The sequence below is a fragment of the Saccostrea cucullata genome, unplaced genomic scaffold (assembly GCF_032062105.1).
Source record: "Saccostrea cucullata isolate Sc308-1 unplaced genomic scaffold, CSIRO_AGI_Scuc_v1 ctg11553, whole genome shotgun sequence".
NCBI lineage: Eukaryota > Metazoa > Mollusca > Bivalvia > Ostreida > Ostreidae > Saccostrea > Saccostrea cuccullata.
Genome location: NW_026928063.1, coordinates 13,931 through 32,847, shown reverse-complemented (window position 1 = coordinate 32,847; position 18,917 = coordinate 13,931). Strand labels below are relative to the sequence as shown.

Below are 18,917 nucleotides of genomic sequence, written 5' to 3'. Positions count from 1 at the left end.
ATGAAGAGTCACTGAACAGATTTAACAATCCATCTGTCAATCATAAAGACACGTGCAGAGCCACTTCTGAAGATATTAGCTAGTGCTTAAACGATGTTTAAAGAACTTATCCTTGTAAAATGTCAATTTAATTTACTGAAATGATTATATCTTCCATGTAATCATGATACATGTAATAATTATATAAGAATTGAATGATCTTTGGGTTTTTAGTACATTGCAAGTAGACACAAATTGCAAGAAAGGAAGAAGTTGCAAAGGATCAGACCAGGATTTGAACCTAGGTCTCCTGAACATTAGTCAGATGCTCTACCAACAGATCTCTCAGGGCACTAACAAAAAAAAAACCAGCCTGGCCTTCAAAATCCTCCCTCCTTTACTGTTTTTTTTCCCTCCAAGAACACCAATCCAGCCTCTTCCCTGGCAGGTCTTTTGCCTGTCACTTCCATGGACAAGACAGCTCCAAATGCAACATATAGGGAGAAAATCTAATGGACAAGACCATTTTTAACCCGGGTCCCCTGAACACTAGACAGAATAATATTAATGCTCCATCAAATGAACTCTATAGAGATGCTCTACAAACTGAACCTTAGAAAGATACTCTACCAACTGTTCTCAAGACAGGTTTTCTACTAACTAAAATCTAGAGTCTAGACAGGTGCTCTACCAAGTTCTCTATATAGGTGCTTTAACTCTAGACAGGTGCTCCACTAAATTAACTCTAGACAGGTGCTCCACCAATTGAACGCTAGTCAGGTGCTCTACTAACTGTTCTCTAGACAGGTGCTCTACTAACTGAATACTAGACAAATGCTCAACCTAAAGAACTATAGAGAGGTGCCCTACTTACTAAATTATTGGGCCACTGGCCATTGAACAAGCCTGATTATCACATTACCCCTACTTAAATGTCTTTGCTTACCAAGGAAACCAACATGGTTTTTCCATTGTAGATATTTTACCAATCACTTTCAGAACAGTGATAATGTGAGTGACCAGGCCAGTATTCAAACCTCGGCCCCCTGAATTGAAGTTACATGTTTTACATTTAGTCTTTGACAGGTTTGTTACCAAAAGCTGAAGTTGCTTATGAATCTTGTGGACATTTCTTGCACATTTATAAAAGATGGCTTACAGAATACATATCTCTACACAATGCAGCAAGTACCTGTGTCTACAGGTGAAGAATACACCTGTCTGTAAAGTGAAGTAAATACCTGTATCTCTACCTGTCTGAAGCTCTTACCTTGCTCAATTACTTGTCCGGCCTGCAGGGCTTCTTGACGGCGTCGGGCCATTCTTCTTCAATAAACTTTTTTATTTAACAAAAGACGAAGCAGTCACAGAGTTTTCTCTACACGTATAATGTCTCTCAGCCAAAATACAGCCACATTCAGATTATCACTTATATACAGTACATGTCCAAACCAGACATCAATAGAACAGTTTTATGGAGTTCCACCTGTTAAAAGATTTTAATGTCTTTCAATATGGCAAACAGCTTTTAAAATTAAGAGCTTGACATCATTTCTAAAAAGAAACTAAAGTTGTTCATTATAGATTACTGTCATTAAGTTTTATGAAGAAAATGCAATAAAATTAATGTCCCTGCTTTGAATTTTCTGATCACCAGGTTCGAGGACATTTAAATTCCACATTCTTGGAGAAGAGTTAGCTGTATTAATCAAGTCTGACACACAATGCAGTGTAGAATATTGAACTCACTGTGTAAAATGCATATATAATGAGGATTCGTGAAGCTTTATTTAATGGCAGAATAGTTTAAAGTCTCTTTTGTATACCCTAGTACAGACAATGTTGTTTTGTGGACTGTTTACAATTTGCTTTAATAAAATGTTTTAAGATATCAACGTATCAAAAATACAATGTTTTTACGCATCTAAATAATTATACCTGTAAGTTAAGCTTTATCAATCTAGAACTAATTTTACCATTTAAAACTTCAAACTGAATTTTAAGATTTAACTTATTTTTCTATTTATTATCATTATTCTGTACTACTGGTACTTTAATAGAATGGTGATGCTACATGAAGTGACTTGTATTGGACATAAATATAGGATAGAAAATTAATCAACAATTTTCTTTCATAGCAAATTAAATGAAAAAATGCTCCTTACCTTTTAGTATGCAAACTTCACAAAAAGAGATAAACAATGCTATTCAATAAAGGTTACGTGAGGTTTTTAAATTTGACTTTAAAAATATTTACTGAGAGAGCTTAGTGGTCATTGAATTCTAAGTGGGAACACTCTGAATACAAAGCCTGGGGTATTAGACTGAACAGTTTACAGCATAACCTTTAAATTAATAAGATCAATGATTGATCACAATACAATCTAAATAGCTGGCTCATTCTAGTTCTGGGTAAAAGCCTAATCAAATTGTTTACAGTGCCGGGGTCCTCATTCAATCAAGAGGTCAATTTAGATATTTGTGTTCTTTGCAGATTTTAAGGATAAATAAATAGAGATTTTTTCCCCCTAGATTACACATACAGTCAAATCTTGTTATCTCACACCCAGTACAAGAAACAGACAAAATTCAAAATTATATCTGAAAATTGAAATAGGAGGGTTTATAAGTTATCAATAACATAAATAAAAAGTGTTCGGGACTTAAAATTCATTTCAAAATATTTATGGTTATTCAGATATTGATGTTTAAAATATTGAAGTTCAACTGTATTTGAAATCATGGAATCCAGTTGTATGATGCCATAATGACTTGACTGAGTAGTACCAAATCCTTCCACACCTATGATACATTTATAATCATACATAAAAAATATACTCAAGATTATCCCTGTAACTTTCCTTGAGCTGTTTTAAGTTAGATAAGACACACTTTCAATTGACCATTATCAGTATATCTCCTTTTAAGCATTGTGACAAATAGTGGAGTTATTTAAGATGAATCAATATACAACAGACTTTACACTTGTAGTCTAGTAAATTTTTTAATACCTGCACATGTAGTTCAATTCTTCCAAAGGAGGAATAACCAAGTCAATAAATCTAATATAATAAATGTGAAAATAATAAAATAATACATTCAAATGAAATCACATATTCATTTACACAATACGCAAAGTGATCAGTATTTCAGACTATAAGTGGACTAATAATTATTATTTATATTTGGGGTTAAAAAATATATTGTATTCTGGCCATTTCTTCGGGCAAACTTGAATCTACACTATCTCAGGATACTTCCATATCAATATTACTGATCATGGATTTGCTGAAAATTTTTACTTTTAATGATTTTTTTTTTCACATATGTACATGTATGAATTCCTATGTAAAACTCTGATTGCTCATTGTGGCCCAAGTACATGTATGAAACTAACATAGACAAGAGGCCCATGGGCCATATCATTCACCTGAGCACATGGGCTAGTTAAAAAACACAAATCAAGTCAGTATTGAAAAGTTTACTTGTTGGGGGAAGGGGGGGGGGGTTGAATTTTTATTACTTGAGAATGTCACTATATCAATAAAGCATACATTTATATAATTTTCCATACTTGAGAAGGAGAGTTTTAAAGATTTTTCCTATATAATTCTATCTAAAGATTTGATTGCCCATTATGGCCCCACCTTAGCCCCAGGGGTCATTATATGAACAAACTTGAATTAACTCAAACTGAGGATGTTTCCATATTAATAATACCAATCATAGCTTTGCTGATCTTGAGAAGAAGATTTTTAAAAGATTTTTCCTATATATTCCTATGTTAAACTTTGATCAGGCATTATTGCCCCACCCTTTCCTCAGGGATCATGATTTGAACAAACTTGAATCTACACAACCTAAGGATGCTTCCACATGAGTTTCCTCTTTGCTGGCCCAATGGTTTTGGAGAAAAAGATTAAAGATTTTTCCTATATACTCCTACGTAAATATTCATCAGCCATTATGGCCCCGCCATACCCCCGGGGGTATATCCTATATATTCCTATGTAAAACTTTTATCAGCCATTGTTGGCCCGCCTTACCCCCGGGGGACATGATTTGAACAAACTTGAGTCTACACTACCTGAGAATGCTTCCACATGAGTTTCATCTTTCCTAGTTCAATGGTTCTGGAGAAGAAGATTTAAAAAAAAATTCCTATATATTCCTATGTAAAACTTTGATCAGCCATTGTGGCCCCGCCCTATCCCTGGGGTCATGATTTGAATAAACTTGAATCTACACTACCTGAGGAAGCTACCACATGAGTTTCATCTTTCTTGGTTCAATGTTTCTGGAGAAGAAGATTTTTAAAAAAAATTTCCTTTATATTACTATGTAAAACTTTTATCAGCCATTATGGCCCCGCCCTACCCCCGGGGAATATGATTTGGACAAACTTGAGTCTTCACTACCTGAGGATGCTTCCATATAAATAAAACCATTCATGGCTTTACTATTCTCGAGAAGAAGATTTTTAAAGAATTTTCCTATTTATTTCTATGTAAAATTTTGATCAGCCATTGTGGCCCCGTCCTACCCCCGGGGTTATGATTTGATCAGACTTGTATCTACACTACCTAAGAATGCTTCCACATGAGTTTCATCTTTCCTGTCCCAATGGTTCTGGAGTAGAAGATTTTTAAAAAATGCCATTAATTTTTCATTAACTCATAATTATCTCCCCTTGGAAGAGGGCTTGGCCCTTTATTTGAACAAACTTGAATCCCCGTTACCCAAGGATACTTTGTGGCGAGTTTGGTTGAAATTGGCCCAGTGGTTCTTGAGAAGAAGATGAAAATGTGAAAAGTTTACGACAACGACAACGACAACAACAACGACAACAGACAAATTTTGATCAGAAAAGCTTGCTTGAGGCTTCGGCTCAGGTGAGCTAAAAATGTAAAAATTCATTCTGAACTTTAGTATTTTAAAACTTTAAGAATGATTTATATGCCTTATCTTACCAACAAACAATATCTATCCTAGCTGTTGGACTGAACTTTGCAATCTTTCTCTTAGCTGCAGAACTGTAGTGTTTAACCAATCTGTATATTTTATCCACCTCTAACCCTTTAAAGTTGTCTTTACAGGCAATAAACTTGCTTGATTTGTATTTTCTGATGGATTGCAGAATAATATTCAAATCAGATAGTTAATTACCCCTGTACAGAGGACTATGAAGGGTTGGAAGGTGGATAAAATGTACAGGTTGGTTAATAGATAATATGTCTAGAATTAGGGAATGAAAGGGAGTTGGTTGGCCAATGCTAGAAATTAGTTGAGAAATTCTCCCCAACAATGCACAAAAAATCTTGTGCCATAAATTGCACATTTTTTGCATTATAGGATCTGTAGCATTATGGTCAAAGACTAATATAAGACTAATATATAAAACCATATCGCTACAGCTCTGAAGCTATCGAAAGTGAATAAAGTTCTGGCAACTCTTTCAGCCCATTTTCTAAATATTTGGACAATATGAAAATAAGTTGATATAACCCTAATTAAAATTTCAAAAAAAAATAGCTGTCACTTTTATTTCTATGAATTATTTGAGAAATGGAACAGTGTTTTAGAAAGCCTTTTGTTAAGCAGATTCTTGAAACTATTACATGTACATGTAGACTACAGCAGTATTGTTAAAGAGTAATCGATTACCATATCAATCAATATTTCTTTGTTGAACTTGTCATACTAACAGTGAATTGTTTTAATGTGCAAAAATGAAAGAAGATAACAAAAGAAAAAAAATGGTTTTCTTTTTCAACATTACATAATCACATTTGTTTATATTTGAAGGCTCTGAATATGTCATTGGGGCACTCCTGAAATAAATTTATCCAGATATTATAATTTAAGAAACAAATGATCATACCTTGTGCACTCATTCATGATCATGCTTGATTACAATTCTAAGGGGCACTCATTAAGTGTGTATTTCAGGTCCTCATGAAAGGGCTCTCATAAATTAATTTTGACAAATGTTTACTAGGATCGTATTAAAAAAAAATTGGGGTTTTGTGCATGCATCATATGGGGTGCAGTTACTAGCACACGGTCATTAAACAAGCAGCAAAACTGGAGTTATGGTATAATCACAGACACTTGAAACTGAATACAGAACATAGATTGAACCATCTTTGGAAAGACTTCAAAAATGGCAGTGATACATAATTTTCTTCAAATTTAGAGTTAGAAAAGATCAATTTTATTATGTTACATTTATATATCCAGATATTGTGCATATTTGGGAAAATGTCACATATGCTAATAAAGACATAAAAAATATCTTCTTCTTTCTAAAACTAGCAGAGGAAATTCGGGCTAAGTAAATCCCCGCGCATATTTTAAAAGTGTGTAGTTTTTTTTATATGTTGACCTTGTTTAGACACAAAGGTTTTTATGGTTTGTTTATCACATACCTTTCTGTTTTTGGACGAAAATGAAATGACTCAGAAAGTCAGATATATACCACTCAACTTGGTTGCTGCAGACGCTTTCTTGGTTCACTGAATATGCGCACAGAGACCGGAAACACTTTTCGAGTTACCTCTAATTCATATTAAAATTCAGAGAGGTCAAACATGGCGACGATTAATTTTTTTCAATGGAACCTCACATGTCTTGCGAAAAGTGTTGATTTTACTTAAATATGTAGTGAACATCGAATTGGTTATTTGATACTCATCTGGTAAACAATTAAACTGATATGTTTATACATTGCTTTTACTCATCATATCCACAACAGCAGAGGAATTAGAAAATAAATGATGACCTTCTAACTCCTCTGCACTGTGTTTAGTTTGTTGGTTTCATTTTCAACCATGACATCGAAGAAAGAAGTTCGCATTTTACTTGTCGGGGATCGTAAGCATGATTTTTACTGCTATTTCTTTATAACTATTTAAATGAAATTATATGTCTTAAATAATACAATGTAGTGAGGAGTTGCAGTTGATGAAGTTGCATAATCATTAACAGTAGGATGATAGATAGGGATGCTTCCTCTTGTTTCCAATCCCTGCATCCTTCTCAAACTAGTACTAGTAGTTAATCTTACCATGCTTACAATAACTGAAATCTTTTTGCTGTAGATATAATTATATTATCCATCTACAAAAGCGTTAATCAAACTGAAACTAAAATATTTTATGATTGATTTGTTCAGCTGGTGTCGGGAAGACTTCTTTGATTCTAACTTTGGTGAGTGAAGAGTTTCCAGATGAAGTTCCAGCGAAAGCTGAGGAAATAACCATTCCAGCAGATGTCACACCAGAGAGAGTTCCCACACATATAGTGGACTATAGTTGTAAGTTATACATACATGTCACCACACATAATATAACTATAGTTTTCTGTTATACATAATGTCAAACCTGTGATCCCCATCTTCCCGAGTCAAGAGTTTCTAATCCGCTCTGCTCCACATAAAACCTTGACCGAAGAGACCAAGTTTGATGGGGTTAGAAATGCGTTCTCTGATTGGCCTCATGCAAGTTTGCATGAACCAATCAAAATTATTGTTTTATTTAACCTGAAACTAAATTGCAACAGAAAACATGCCAGTTTTAGTCCCAAGGATAACGTCTTTATCATTAAATAGCCCAGTTAAAGGATTGTCTCAGCTTTTTAGTTGAGTTACATTGAATATATTACCGACTTCCAATATTATCTCGAATTCGCTGTTGAAGACGTTTACTCTGATTGGCCAGTAGCAGAGGTCAGTAAAGTTCAAAATGTGTAATCTCACTAGATGGCATGACAGTAAACCCTGTCAAACTTAGTCTATTCGGTCAAAGGTTTATTTGGAGCAGAGCGGATCAGAAACTCTTGACAAGGGAAGATGTTTTCTGTTATACATAATGTCAAACCTGTAATCCCACGCACCTTGCAGGGTTCGACACTAACATTTTTAGGCTTTGGTCCGGCTGGACTAGTGCTTCTTTACTTTTACTAGTCCGCGGGCAATTTTATGAGTCCATTAAAAATTAAATAGATAAATAGAATTTATGTTGCTATGTACTTTTTATACTTTTTTGAAATAAACAAAGCATTTATATAAAATGTTTTTATTAAGAATTCGTTGAAATCGCACAGTCAGGAACTACGATTGTATTCCTGATCTCATTCATTTTTCTCTATACATGATTACATCATCCAAACATCCGACATCTTTCTTTATGTGTCATACTAAATCCTGATCGCTAAAATGTTTAATTTCATACCAATGAGTCCTAAAATTAAGCGCCAAATTGACTCAGAATTACATAACATCGCCAAGAAGCTAGAAAGCTAAAAATAAATACAGGGTTTTCCATTGAAAGTTGTCGAACATCAGTAACTTCTTTTTTCCCCCAGAAAACTTTATTAGTCCGTTCGGACTAATTAGCTACTAATTTTATTAGTCTGAAGGAAAATGTATTAGTCTGAGACTAACGGACTAATGTTAATGTCGAACCCTGCCTTGTGTACTATAGCTCTAAGTCAAACTTATTCCAATGTGTGTTTATTTGAAGAATATCATTATTGAGTTTATTTTTAGCTCAAGAGCAAGATGAAGATGTCCTTCAAGAAGAGTTGTCAAAGGTGAATTTTCAAACACTTGTGTAAATTTTTTTGAATGATTAACATTAATAGTTTACCAATAGAAATTTAATATATTATTAAAATCCAGAGAATTTCAACATAATTTACAGTGCAAGTATGTCAGAAGAGTATATCTCTTACTTGAGGGTCAGCGAACCTAATATACAAGAGATATGAATTTTCTGGTCTATATTTCCATCAGAGAGAATTCTTTCATTATGCAAAACATTTTTAGTCATAGTGTATTTTATGAATAACTTCTTGACATAAAGATTGAGGACAAAGAATTAAAATTTTCCAAATTTATTTCAAGTATATATGTTTTTAAAACTTTTTTAGTCCAATGTGGTCTGCATCATATACTCTGTGGATGATGATGACTCAATTGAAAGGGTAAGATTTTTTTTGTGCTACTGAAGTAAAAAGTTATGATGAACTTTTTGTAACAGTCATTTTTAGGCTCAATCAGTAAAGATTATCAAGGGAGGGTCAACAATAATTTGTTCAGTGTTCTTGTTGTGCAGATCTAGGGGAGTCTAGAACATGTCTACATTAGATAATACAAGAGAATATTATATATATATTTTTTAATGTTTGTGTCATTAACTCTATAAATCCATTGACAGATCACCTCTTATTGGCTGCCTTACATTCGGAATCACCTCGGGGAGGATCATAAGACTCCTGTTATACTGGTGGGAAACAAGTGTGATCTGATGGATTTCAGCACAGAGGAGGTCTGAGCTCTCATCTTACTATTATCTTTGACACATTAATTTTGTGTTCTTTACATCATAACTAGTCAAAATATGCAAAAACCAAATACAATGCAGTTTTCTAAAATGAATGTTACATGATAGTTTTAGACTAAGAAACCCTATAAAGGAATTTTGTTAACTAATATCATTCCTGAATGAATTTCAGCTGAAATATTTATCTACTCGCTTTGCTATTTAAGGTGATGCGACCAATAATGAATGATTTTGCTGAAGTGGAAACTTGTGTTGAGGTGATTGTTTGAAGCACATAACTTCTGATAATGAATATATAAATTAAATTTACAATTTGTTCAGGGTGTGATTTAATTTAATTAAAAATTGTTTTTCCAATTTAAGTGTTCAGCCAGAACCTTAAAAAATATCAGTGAGATGTTTTACTATGCACAAAAGGCTGTCCTACACCCAACTGCAGCTGTTTACAACTCAGAGGAAAAAGAGGTAAGTGGGGCCAAATTTAAAAGAATGTTTGCTTGCCCTCTCCTGACTCACGATAGAATTACTAGGTCAGTAGGTAGGTGCAGTGTTCGAAATTTGGAATTATTTTCTGTGGATCCAAAAGCCAACTGATAAAGGGTCTACACAAGTCCTTCCAAGGCCTCATAGGCCCAAAAATAATACCATCAAATATTTTGGGAAAATAAACTTTAATTGACAATCTTGGTAAGTTTATCGATTCCTTTCTAGCTGCAATAATGTAGCTCTCTCCCTTTTTTGGGGGGTGGGTGGGAGAGGACTACAACTCCTTAGGATCTCCGTAATGGTGCAATGCGGCAGCGATTCACTTCCGCACGGATTTCAGCTCAAATTGTCAGTAAATGGCTATTTAATTAATATGTCTTACCTGGACTTCCAAAATGTAGTTATCCCAGACATAAATCAATCCAAAAATATACAGAACAATCCATATGTCCGTATTTTTCGTGTATGTCAACATCACAACTTAAATTTATTCGCCATGTTGACTGACCTTGACAGATTTTATTTTGGGACAGCCAAGGAGATAAAGGATATATAGGGAGCAGATTTCTTTGGAATTACCTTATTTTAAGCCTAAATATTGTTGTTTACGAAAAAAATAACTGGAATGATTTTATTTATCGATGTTTAGTGTTACTATTCATCACAATTATTTATAATCATCAACATTTGCTTTATTGAATTATTCTAAATTTCAAGCGCAAGTCTCAGTACATCATGCTTGAACTGTCTTGGCTGCTGAGTAAGGCACAAAGATTTATTTTACATGGTTTTCGCGTTTAACGGGCTATGATGTTGACAGTGAATAAAAATTTCATCTTATTAGAAGTAAGTTGAATATAAAAACAATTTATTCTGCCAGCAGTCGCCCGTATTTAAAAAATACATGTATTTTTGCACCATTACGGAGATGCTGTGGAATTGTAGCCCTCTCCAGAAAACATCAGATAAAAAAATCGGAGAGGGCTACATTATTGCAGCTAATAGAAACTGAAGCTAAACAAATTGGGGGAGGAAATGCTAGGTGATATAAAAATGATCATTCCTCTTCATATTTAAGTGAAGATTGACTAGGATGACATATTTATATTTCAACTAAAGTTACAGTTAACATTCTTTATAAAAATTGCATCAGCTGATTGAAACTGGCACAGATATGGTAGCAATTTGAATGTGTCGGTCGGGTAATGGAAAAAAAACATATTTATAGGCCTTCTTTCTTGGCAAATCATCATCTGCCCAAAATCGTTTCAAGGATTCATTTAGTTATACTATACATGAGTCCTTCCGTTTGTACGTCGGCGCAGGACCGACGGACAGACGCTAATTTTGAATACTGGGTAGGTGGGAAAATCTTTTTTCCTGAAAATTTCAACATTTTTGTAGATGAAAGAAGAGGAATAAAAAGAATAAAATATCATGTCCTGGAATTAAAAAAAAGGTTTCGAGTCGGGCCATTTTAGTCAGTCAGACAGGAGAGGACAACCAAACAATTTTTTTGAGATGGCCTTGGAGAAAAGTTTTATGTTGATCAGGAAATTGGTTGTGAAATTTCAATTATTTGTGCAATGTATGTGACATATTGAACAAATTTTTCATATCCATTTTAGCTAACATTGCAGTGCAAGAAAGCTCTGACAAGAATATTTAAGGTATGATAATCAAAGGTTTGATATTTGTATTCACGAATCAGATTGAATCACTCTCAGTATATCCAGTATAATTTTATCTTGCAGAAGATGCAGTATGGAGTATAATGATTTTTTTGATTGATTTCAGATCTGTGATTTAGATAATGACTCTATTTTAAATGACGATGAAGTGAACTTATTTCAAGTAAGTTTTGAACAGTGTTGAATATGTTCATGAAAAGAACAAGTCTTCTCTTATTCTTTTCTTTGTAAATTTGTAATTAGAATTAGAAATAGAATATGTCTTCTATAAATCTATTTGTAATCAGGATTGATGAATTGTGTGCATTATAATCTGCTCTGCCTGTACTTTACAGTTGAAATGTTTCCATGCCCCACTCCACGCCCAGTCACTAGAAGATGTAAAGGCCATAGTAAAGAGAAACATTTCTGATGGGGTTGTCAATAATGGTTTATCTCTCAAAGGTCAGCCTGAACGCTCAATGTACTGAATTTTTAGCTCACCTGAGCCAAAGGCTCAAGTGAGCTTTTCTGATCACAATTTGTCCGTTGTCTGTCGTCGTTGTTGTCGTTGTCGTCATCGTCGTTGTCGTTGTTGTTAACTTTTCACATTTTCATCTTCTCAAGAACCACTGGGCCAATTTCAACCAAACTTGCTACAAAGTATCCTTGGGTGAAGGGGGTTCAAGTTTGTTCAAATGAAGGGCCACGCCTTTTTCCAAGGGGAGATAATTATGAATTAGGGAAAAATAAATGGCATTTTTAAAAAATCTTCTTCTCAAGAACCACTGGTCCAGGAAAGATGAAACTCATATGGAATCATCCTCAGGTAGTGTAGATTCAACTTTGTTCAAATCATGACCCCAGGGGCTAGGATGGGGCCAAAATGGCCGATCAAAGTTTTACATAGGAATATGAAGGAGAAATCTTTAAAAATCTTCTTCTCAAGAACCACTGGTCCAGGAAAGATGAAACTCATGTGGAATCATCCTCACGTAGTGTAGATTCAAGTTTGTTCAAATCATGACCCCCGGGGCTAGGGTGGGGCCAAAATGGCCGATCAAAGTTTGAAGGAGAAATCTTTAAAAATCTTCTTCTCAAGTACCACTGGTCCAGGAAAGATGAAACTCATGTGGAATCATCCTCAGGTAGTGTAGATTCAAGTTTGTTCAAATCATGACCCCCGGGGCTAGGGTGGGGCCAAAATGGCCGATCAAATTTTTACATAGGAATATGGAGAAATCTTTAAAAATTTTCTTCTCAAGAACCACTGGTCCAGGAAAGATGCAACTCATGTGGAATCATCCACAGGTAGTGTAGATTCAAGTTTATTCAAATCTTAACCCTGGGGCTAGGGTAGGTCCAAAATAGCCGATCAAAGTTTTACATAGTAATATGTAGGAGAAATCTTTAAAAATCTTCTCCTCAAGAACCACTGGCCAGGAAAGATGCAACTCATGTGGAATCATCTACATGTAGTGTAGATTCAAGTTTATTCAAATTATTACCCCCAGGGCTAGGGATGGGCCAAAATGGCCGATCAAAGTTTTACATAGGAATATTAGGAAAAATCTTCTTCTCAAGAACCATTGAGACAATAAAAGATGAAACTCATGTGGAATCATCCCCAGGTAGTGTAGATTCAACTTTGTTCAAATCATGATCCCCGGGGGTAGGGTGGGGCCAAATGGCCGATAAAAGTTTTACATAGGAATATATAGGGAAACCTTTTAAAATCTTCTTTTCAAGTACTTCAAAGTCATGCTTAGTGGTATCTATAGGGAATCATCCTCAGGTAGTGTAGATTCTAGTTTGTTCAAATCATGACCCCCTGGGGGGTTAAAATTCAAGCCCTCCCCCCACCCCTCAGTAAACTTTCAGTTCTGATCTAATATGTGCTTTTTCCTAGCCAATTGCTCAGGTGAGTGATGTGGCCCCTGGGCCTCTTGTTTAAAATTAATATTTAATGTTGTGCTCTAACATAATAGAATTAAATTGTTTTTCTTTTGTTGCTATTTCTCATTGTTTTACAGGGTTTTTGTTCTTACACACATTTCTTATTTTGCAGGATTTTTGTTTCTACACACACTATTTATACAGCGAGGCCGACATGAGACCACATGGACTGTGTTACGAGCCTTTGGTTATGATGACAACCTTCAACTCACTAAAGAATACTTATCACCAAAGTAACCATTTATTTTGTCAGTAGTAAATTTTATTCACGGTTAAACTGATTCATGCTTTGCTAAATCTAACACTGGGAAAGTGGAAAATTTGCTGAACAAATAACTATATTGTTATTTTGTTTTAGTGACGTGCTGGTACAATATCTGATTTGATTCAATTCTTTTTTAAGATAAATGTACATGTACTCAACTATTTTGTTTCAGGATTCATGTTGGTTTAGGATGCACAACAGAATTATCTTTTCAAGGTCTACAATTTCTTAAGATTTTATTCCAAAAATATGATGAGGTAGGATTTTATAAGAGTACCATTCATACATTAGATGTATTGCCACTTTTTGTTTTAGTAGTTATTTCTATTCTTGTGAGTAATTATGAAGATGATAATTTATATAAGTTACCATCATTATATGTTTGTTGAGGACATGTCTCAGACTTTCAAAGGCTTCTGCTTCAAGTTCTGATGGGGGCACTAGATGTTGTATGTTGTGTCCTTATAGACACTTAATCATTGTCTTAGTCTTGCCAGGTGCAATAAGAGAGTTGATATACTCTGTGGCCTCATGAGTTAGGGAATATCTTATCTGTTATCTACTGTACATGTATACACCATAAACTCAGCCTGATTCACTAACTTGGTAACATGAATTTTTACTTTGTTATTATTTCAGGACAATGATGGTCATTTGTCTCCACCAGAGTTACAGAACTTGTTCAGTACATGTCCCATGATGCCCTGGGGTCCGGATGTAAACAATACCGTGTGTACCAATCATACTGGCTGGATATCTCTACATGGATATTTAGCTCAATGGGAGTAAGTACTGGAAAAGTTATAAGCATTTATTTGTTGATTTAAATGGAGCATATTAGCTCACTTGAACTCAAGGTAGAAGTTAGTTTTTAATGAGTTAATAAAATTTTGCATCTATGTATAGTCTGTCGACTTGCAAAGTAAGTAGTTTCCTTAAATTATATTGAAGACTTGAATGAAAGGGAAGTGCAGTTCATGTTAGCATTGCAGGTATCTTTGTTCAAATGTAAAATGCATGAGGTTCTTTGCATTGATTGAATCATGAGTAGTAATCACTGATTTGATATATTGCAGGTTAACTACACTTTTAGATGTCCCTAGGACAATAGAGTACCTTGCCTATTTAGGATATCGGTACCTTAACGACAGTCAGTTATCAGCTGTCACAGTGACAAGAGACAAGAAAATAGACTTAGAAAAGAAACAGACCAGCAGGAATGTGTTCAGGTGTCATGTTTTAGGGGCCAAAGGAGTGGGAAAGGTACTGCCATTTTATTACATTCATAGATTAGTATTCAGTGAGCACTATAAGTTTTGATTCTTTTTTATGAATATTTTTGTTTCTTATTATTTTATCACTTTTGAAATTTTTCAGACATCTTTACTACAAGGCCATTTAAATAGGAATCTTAGATATGTGGCCACTTTGAACAAGGAACACTTGTCAAGTTTCACCATTAACACAGTTCAGGTGTATGGACAGGAGAAATACTTACTGGTAACTTCCCAATTAATACAGTACTAGTAAGATGTGAAGAAGCATTTGGATGATTAATTTACAATTTTCTGTGTTCCTTAATGATGGTACTTAGACATTTTTGATATTTAAAACCATAGATTTTTTTCTGCATGTGAATAAGTATCTTTGGAGTTTAATATAATTGGACAAATCTTTTTATTAAGCTGTGTATCTTTGATTAATTGTAGCTCCATGAGGTAGACGTGGCCGTTAGTGACATGTTGAACCCGACAGAGATGAACTGTGATGTGGCCTGTCTAGTCTACGATGTCACCAACCCTCGCACATTTGAATTCTGTGCCAGAATGTACTTGGTAAAGGATACGTTTACATTTTCCCTCCTTCACAGGTTTCAAGATAATCCATATCAATGTACTCTAGAAAATCATTCTGTTTTCATATCTTACCTTTTCCGTCATCTAGATTGATACAACTTTTTGAGAAAATATAAAAGTATTGAGACAAAACATAATATATGAATGTATTATACAGTATCTAACCACTGGTTTATTGTCTTGTAGAAACATTTTCTGGACAGTCGTATACCAACTCTTGTGGTTGCCTGTAAAACAGAGCACCCGGCCATCAGGCAGGACTACATCATGACCCCCGCCCAGTTCTGTAACAAGTACAAACTCCCCCCTCCCCAGAGCTTTACATGTATAGACAAGGTCAACAAGGAGGTGTACATCAAACTGGCGACCATGGCCGCTTACCCGTAAGTCTCCGCTCTCAATCACTATACAGCTGCAGTGTTAAATATGAAACAGTAGATTCAGTCTTACGATATTCTTATCATTTCTCTAAGGTGTTCTCATTAAGCATGAGTAACGAGCCTGGTGATATTTTCTGGGTTTTCGTTTGCTTACTTTGTTGTAAACATGTAACCCTGTCCTTTTTTCAGCAACCTGAAACGTTTGGTCCATATGCTGCTTGTACAGCAGAACCCACTCTGGCTACAAGAAAGATTAAGGTCTCTCAGTCTCTCTGTCCCGTATTTATTGGTGTATTCTGCATGTTGTGCTTTGTAACAAGAGTATTATCAAGTTGTACATATATCTATTCCATTTATTGTATCTTCTTTCTATATTCATGGGGGTTTGATTTGTACATGCATGCGTCACCAGGTGTTTTTTTTTTTCATTTTTAGTTTTCTTGTTTGGAAATTCTTGTTTCAAATAAGAACATGGGCAATAAGATTTTATTTAAGCTTTAGATAAATCTACAATGAGATTAGTTTTTGATAAATGTTCCCTTGTTAAAGCTATAGAAATTGGGAGTGCCATGTGCATGTAGATGACACTGTTGGTTGTGTAATACATGTAATAGCAAACAGAAACATTATTTTCATTTAACAAATAAAAATTACAATTAGGGAAACACCAATTCAGCAATGTAATTTTGGTTGCAGGAAATCAATTAAACAGTGCCTAGATTGTTTTGGCTTAAAGATTAAAAAGTCTGAAAAATTAATTTTAATTTGATTTAAAGTAAAGAAAATCAAGTTTCAATATTACATATGTATTTCAAAGGGATTGAAAAAGGAACCATATGTTTAAGTATTTAGTTTACTGTAAGAAAATCCCTCCTTTATTGTCCCAATTAATTATGTTTGTTTCTTTGTTTATGTTTGGTTCTTGCCTCTTGTTAAGACATGCTTAGATATTAGGATTTGTTTTATTTGCAATTAGAGGACCGTTAAACTTAAGGTTATATTGTTTTGTGCAGCTCTAAAATTTATTGGAATTTTGTTCGGAAATTGATATAAATTTAAATCTTCACCAATATTGTCCATACTTAAAGAGTACAAGGGTAATTTTCCACATTCTTAGTTCATTATAACAATACTTTTAAAAAACGGCAAAAGTTCAGTCCCCTTTTAATCTGCCACTTTAAAGTATATTGTAATAACCAGTCTTGTTATACTGTAACTATTATTTTGGTTTGTGAAACAGATGTGGTGCTCTGTAAGTAATATATTATATAGAATGACTTTTCTATGCATCTTATTAACATTCTGAGTCGACTAACATATTCAGTATGATATCAATTCTTTTTCTTCACCTCTGCGAATTTAAGAGGCCATGATTATTTCAGTGTGAAAAAGTTTATGTCAGTGGTTTTCATTTGATGTTGTACTTTCTGCTTGTGAATTGTGTGATTTTAAAGAATATATATGTGAAGGCACCTTGTCATCATTATCTGATGTTAAAAAGCATTCATTTCTTGGTTCCTATTAACTCAATGTAAAAAATTAAAAAAATGAATAATCTTGAAAATTTTGGTAGCTATTATATTTTAGAAATACCACGTATAAAGTAAAAATTCAGCATTTTATTCATTAATTCATGTGATGAGATATAGAAAAATAAAGATTAAGTGATTGTTCAAGTAAAGGTTAAAAAGGATTTTTATTTCAAGCCATTGGCCACTGCACAGCAATGCTCAATCCTTGAAAATATGCATCAAAAATGTTGATTTTTAAAAGTGTGTTGTTATTTTGTAGGCATGTAAGAGAGATCATATCTCGAGACGAGAAGTTTTACCTGAAGATTGGTCTAGTCACTGCACTCTTAGCCGGGCTGGGATTTCTAGCGTATCGAATGACTCGCTCCTCTAGCTAATAATCAACTTACATCTTTAGTATCTGCTGGTGATGTCGTATTGAGATGAAATTGATTATACTCATGATATGTGATTAAGTTTAATGCTGATATTGAATTACCTGAGTTACAAAGAACAGTCAACTGAAACATTGTGAAATGTCTAAGGGATCTCTGTTAAATGCAGATTATTTCTGCACGAAACCAGTGATCTTCACATCCTTCAGTGACTAAGGATATTGTCTAAATCCATGTCATGTTAAAGTAGAACTACATGTATTGACAGTGGATATTTTAAACACTGCTGTTATTGAGACCATTTGGTTGTGTATAGGTTTTACTGTTGTGTACAATGTGTGTATGATATTCTGGGAGTTCTCAATTCATAAACACATGCACTTTGATGTCAGATCATTATTTTGTGGTCAAACCAAGGATAATTTATCATTATTTAATTTTACGCTGAAATATGACATTGAGTACACAATTTCATTGGTTAATACATATTTGCATGTAATTGAAGCAATGCAATTGTATTCAGAAAGGTAAAAAGTCTTTGAACAAGGCAAATAGTTGACAAAAGATGCTTTTTCTTTTCGACCAATAGGTTTCCTTTCTCAAACCTGGTTTAAGTCTTTCGTTAAGCATTGTCAACTCTAAGAGATGTATAAGTATACTGCATTCATTGTAACTCGAGTACGGCATCTTTTTAATATTGATTGTATTCTTCATTATTTCAGTGTTACTTAAAAAAAAAAATTCAGGTAAATGGACCACTGGGTATAAAGTATGAAAATCAATGAAATCATGATGTAAATCCAGAATAAATTAACTTAGTTCTCTCTGTTAAAGTTGAAGCCAGGTGCTTTTTGATTTAGCCATTTAATGTAAAAAATATACAAAAAAGATTTTATGTAAGTATTATATTTAATTTAATATTTTGGTATTAAACTCACTTTTCAATTCTGCAAAATAAGATGGGTGTGGTACTAGATGTATGTATGCATGTTTCTACATCACTTTACTGTAACACTGTAAAGTACCTCTGAATAAAGATAAAACAGAGTAATGTATATATGACATGATTTTTATT

At 34.0% G+C, this 18,917-nt stretch overlaps 1 protein-coding gene across 4 annotated transcripts; it reads left to right on the top strand.

The window, feature by feature from the left end:
• Positions 1–6,562: 6,562 nt before the first annotated feature.
• Positions 6,563–18,901, top strand: LOC134276290 (mitochondrial Rho GTPase 1-like). Of its 4 annotated transcripts, XM_062758544.1 has the most exons (20): positions 6,563–6,852; positions 7,154–7,294; positions 8,528–8,571; positions 8,911–8,964; positions 9,198–9,308; positions 9,530–9,580; positions 9,687–9,788; positions 11,438–11,479; positions 11,607–11,663; positions 11,836–11,944; positions 13,548–13,668; positions 13,873–13,957; positions 14,340–14,485; positions 14,777–14,963; positions 15,078–15,200; positions 15,410–15,535; positions 15,743–15,939; positions 16,126–16,194; positions 17,177–17,188; positions 17,728–18,901. In XM_062758544.1, exons 1-20 carry the CDS (start codon positions 6,810–6,812, stop codon positions 17,843–17,845), a joined length of 1,938 nt encoding a protein of 645 aa, XP_062614528.1. In that variant the 5' UTR covers positions 6,563–6,809; the 3' UTR covers positions 17,846–18,901. The 4 variants fall into 4 exon arrangements, with proteins under 4 accessions (XP_062614528.1, XP_062614530.1, XP_062614529.1 ...); XM_062758546.1 differs by lacking the exon at positions 17,177–17,188; XM_062758545.1 differs by lacking the exon at positions 17,177–17,188 and having other exon boundaries at positions 16,126–16,215; positions 17,737–18,901.
• The last annotated feature ends 16 nt before the right edge of the window (positions 18,902–18,917 follow it).